General features: G+C 45.8%; 1 protein-coding gene across 1 annotated transcript in view; it reads left to right on the top strand.

Moving 5' to 3' along the window:
* The window catches only part of LOC102042437 (transcription factor SOX-9-like), a 3,766-nt gene extending 2,390 nt beyond the window's left edge, over positions 1–1,376 (top strand). Inside the window, 1 exon segment of the mRNA XM_031065225.1 lies at positions 1–1,376. This exon segment is cut by the window's left edge and continues 160 nt beyond it. Within this exon segment, the coding sequence (XP_030921085.1) occupies positions 1–545 (545 nt within the window). The 3' untranslated portion in view covers positions 546–1,376.
* Positions 1,377–2,904: the final 1,528 nt, after the last annotated feature.

The raw sequence follows: 2,904 nt of genomic DNA, 5'->3' as shown, positions 1-2,904 counted from the left end.
CCCTGCCCCCCACCGGGCCCCCCGGCCAGGTCACCTACACGGGCACCTACGGCATCAGCGGCGCTGCGGGAGTTTGGATGTCCAAGCAGCAGCAGCAGCAACCGCCAGCGGCGCAGCTGCCGGCGCTGAGCGCGGAACAAGGCCCCCAACAACAACAACAGCAGCAACAGCAGCAAAGGACCCACATCAAGACAGAGCAGCTGAGCCCCAGCCACTACAGCGAGCAGCAGCAGCACTCCCCGCAGCAACAGCAGCAACAGCAGCTGAGCTACAGCTCCTTCAACCTGCAGCACTACAGCTCGTCCTACCCCAGCATCAGCCGCGCGCAGTACGAGTACGGCGAGCACCAGGGCTCCTCCTCGGGCTCCTACTACAGCCACGCCGGGCAGGGAGGGGGGATTTACTCCACCTTCAGCTACATGAGCCCCACGCAGCGCCCCATGTACACCCCGATCGCCGACACGGCGGGCGTGCCCTCCATCCCGCAGACGCACAGCCCGCAGCACTGGGAGCAGCCCGTCTACACGCAGCTCACCCGGCCCTAAGCCAGCGCAGAAGGCGCCGACGAAAAAGGCGAGGAGAAAAAAAAAAAAGCGAGAAAAAAAAATCTAAAAAAAACAAAAAAATAATAATCAGAAACGAGCGAAAGCGGTGAGGAGTTGCCTCAGAGTGCGTGAGATCTGAATGATGATTAAAAAGACGCTGGCGCCTCGAGCCTTCTGCACTACAGCATCCTCCCCCAAGCCCCCAAATTTGGGACAGACTTGCCAAGGACTGGACTTGAACTCTGCTTCTTCCCATGTGGAGAGGAGATTTCCACCCAACACGCCCAGCTGGCTCCTTCTCTGGACTTTTGTAATGATTTTTTTTTTTTTTTAGCAGTAATTAAAAGCGAGATAAAAAAATAAAAATTAAAAAAAGAAAAGAAGAAAAAAAAAAAGGGGGGGTAAAAGAGAAAACTCAGAGTCCTCTGTGAGGAATATTCTCTATTTTAAATATTTTTAGTATGTACTGTGTATGATTCGTTACCAATTGTGAGGGGATTTATACCTATTTTTTAGAGATTTTTTTGAAATGCTCTTATTTTTCCAACAGCTAAAAAAATAAAAAACAAATGACACTTAGTGGAGCAGCCCTAGGTTTTCTTGCAGAGGTATTTTTGTATAGAGAAGTGTCTTTTTTGTGCTCTAAAAATGAAACTAAACCAGCGTGCTCTGCCCTGGGAACCCAGCACTGGGGCAGGGACCAGCATGGGAGAGGCTTTATTTTTCTAACTCGTAGCAAAACCAGCCAGGAGGAGAACTTCACTTTATTTTTTAATAACCTTGAGCCTTAAAAGAAAAACAAAACAGAGGAGAAAAAAAACAAAAAAAAAAGTTTCAATAAAATCCAGGGAGCAGCTCCAAAGTGCTGCTGGAAGCCTTAAAGCAGCCCCTGGTAATCACTGGGCTGGGGCTGAGCCCGACCCCTCCGGGCACCCCCTGCCCACCCCAGGGTGCCAAACCCAGCCAGGAGCCCTCACAGATCCTTTAAATTATTTATTTGGGGAGAAGAGCAGCTTTTAATCACCGCTTTCCTTTGGGTTTTGTCGTTTTAAAGTCCTTTCAGAAGCGTCGCATTAGTCGGGAGCATTATTTGGAAGGTGACCGTGCCTGTTAAATTATGGTCTGAAACTGTAACCAGTCCTTTATTTATCTCTTTAATTCCTTTTTTGGTCAGAACTTTTTACTTGCCCTGATAAGGCTATTTAGTGTACTTACAACTAAAACAGCTCTATGTGTCTAGTTCCTAGGATCATAAATTCCCACATGCAATCTTTTTAAACATAATGAAAAGCAAATTTTTCTTTTTTTCTTTTTTTTTTTTTTTTGTTTTATTTGAGTTTTTTTTTGGTTTTATTTTTTTGCCTTCGAGGAGAAACTGGAAGAAAAAAAAAAAAAGAAAAATGAGATTTGTACAAACTAAAGATTGCAAATGTAGCGGATCACTGAATCATTTGCCTTGTTTCCTGCCTCAGCTCTCTGGGACACACGAGCTCGTGCAAGGACGAGCCCCACACCCCAGCCCTGCCGCAGGGGTGGCACCGATTTAGCCTTCAACCCCCCCAAAAAAACTGCCCGCGAGAGCTGGGGGGGACACTGACTTTGGTGAAGCTGTGGCTGAACAGTTAAGGATTGCTTTTTAAAAAAGACAGCAGACTTTTTTTTTATTTAAAAAAAAAATGATATATTTGTTAACTTTTTTTTTGTTGTTGTTTTTTAGGGATTCAGTAGGAGAAAAAAAAATCTTAAAGCACTCTTATAATATGGCATCTTTCTATTTCTGTATAAAAGCAGATCTTTTTAAAGTATTTCTGTAACTTAAAAGACCTGTCCTTTAAATCATATTTTGTCTTTAGGTAAGTTTGGTTTGGTTTTGGTTACAAGATCCTTCTCTTTGTGAAACTTACCTTTTTTTGTTTGTTTGTTTTTTGTTTGCAATAAATATACATTGTATCAAAAATTGCACCTGCCCTGGGTGTGGGGTTTGTTATCGGGGTTTGTTATCGGGGTTTGTTATCGGGGTTTGTTATCGGGGTTTGTTATCGGGGTTTGTTATCGGGGTTTGTTATCGGGGTTTCTATCAGGGTTTGTTATCAGGGTTTGTTCTCAGCCTCCAGGGGAATGCTGGATGGGTTTGGGTTCATGGCTCAAGGGTTGGGGTTTATCCCAAGCACAGCCATGCCAGAAAAAGCAGAGCCAGGCAATAAATGGGATTAAATGGACAAACCCAGGCTGGCCAGGTCAGGGGTGACCCCAAAGGGGACGCCTGAGCTCTGGCTGTCCCCAAATCCTGCTGGCCCTGCTCTCCCTGGGGTGTCTGCTCCATTTTGGGGAAGAGACAGGAGCGACCCTGAGGGTTTGG

Source organism: Geospiza fortis, unplaced genomic scaffold (genome assembly GCF_000277835.1).
Source record: "Geospiza fortis unplaced genomic scaffold, GeoFor_1.0 scaffold358, whole genome shotgun sequence".
NCBI lineage: Eukaryota > Metazoa > Chordata > Aves > Passeriformes > Thraupidae > Geospiza > Geospiza fortis.
Note: the sequence above shows the minus strand (reverse complement) of the source record. Positions and strands in the feature narration are given on the sequence as shown.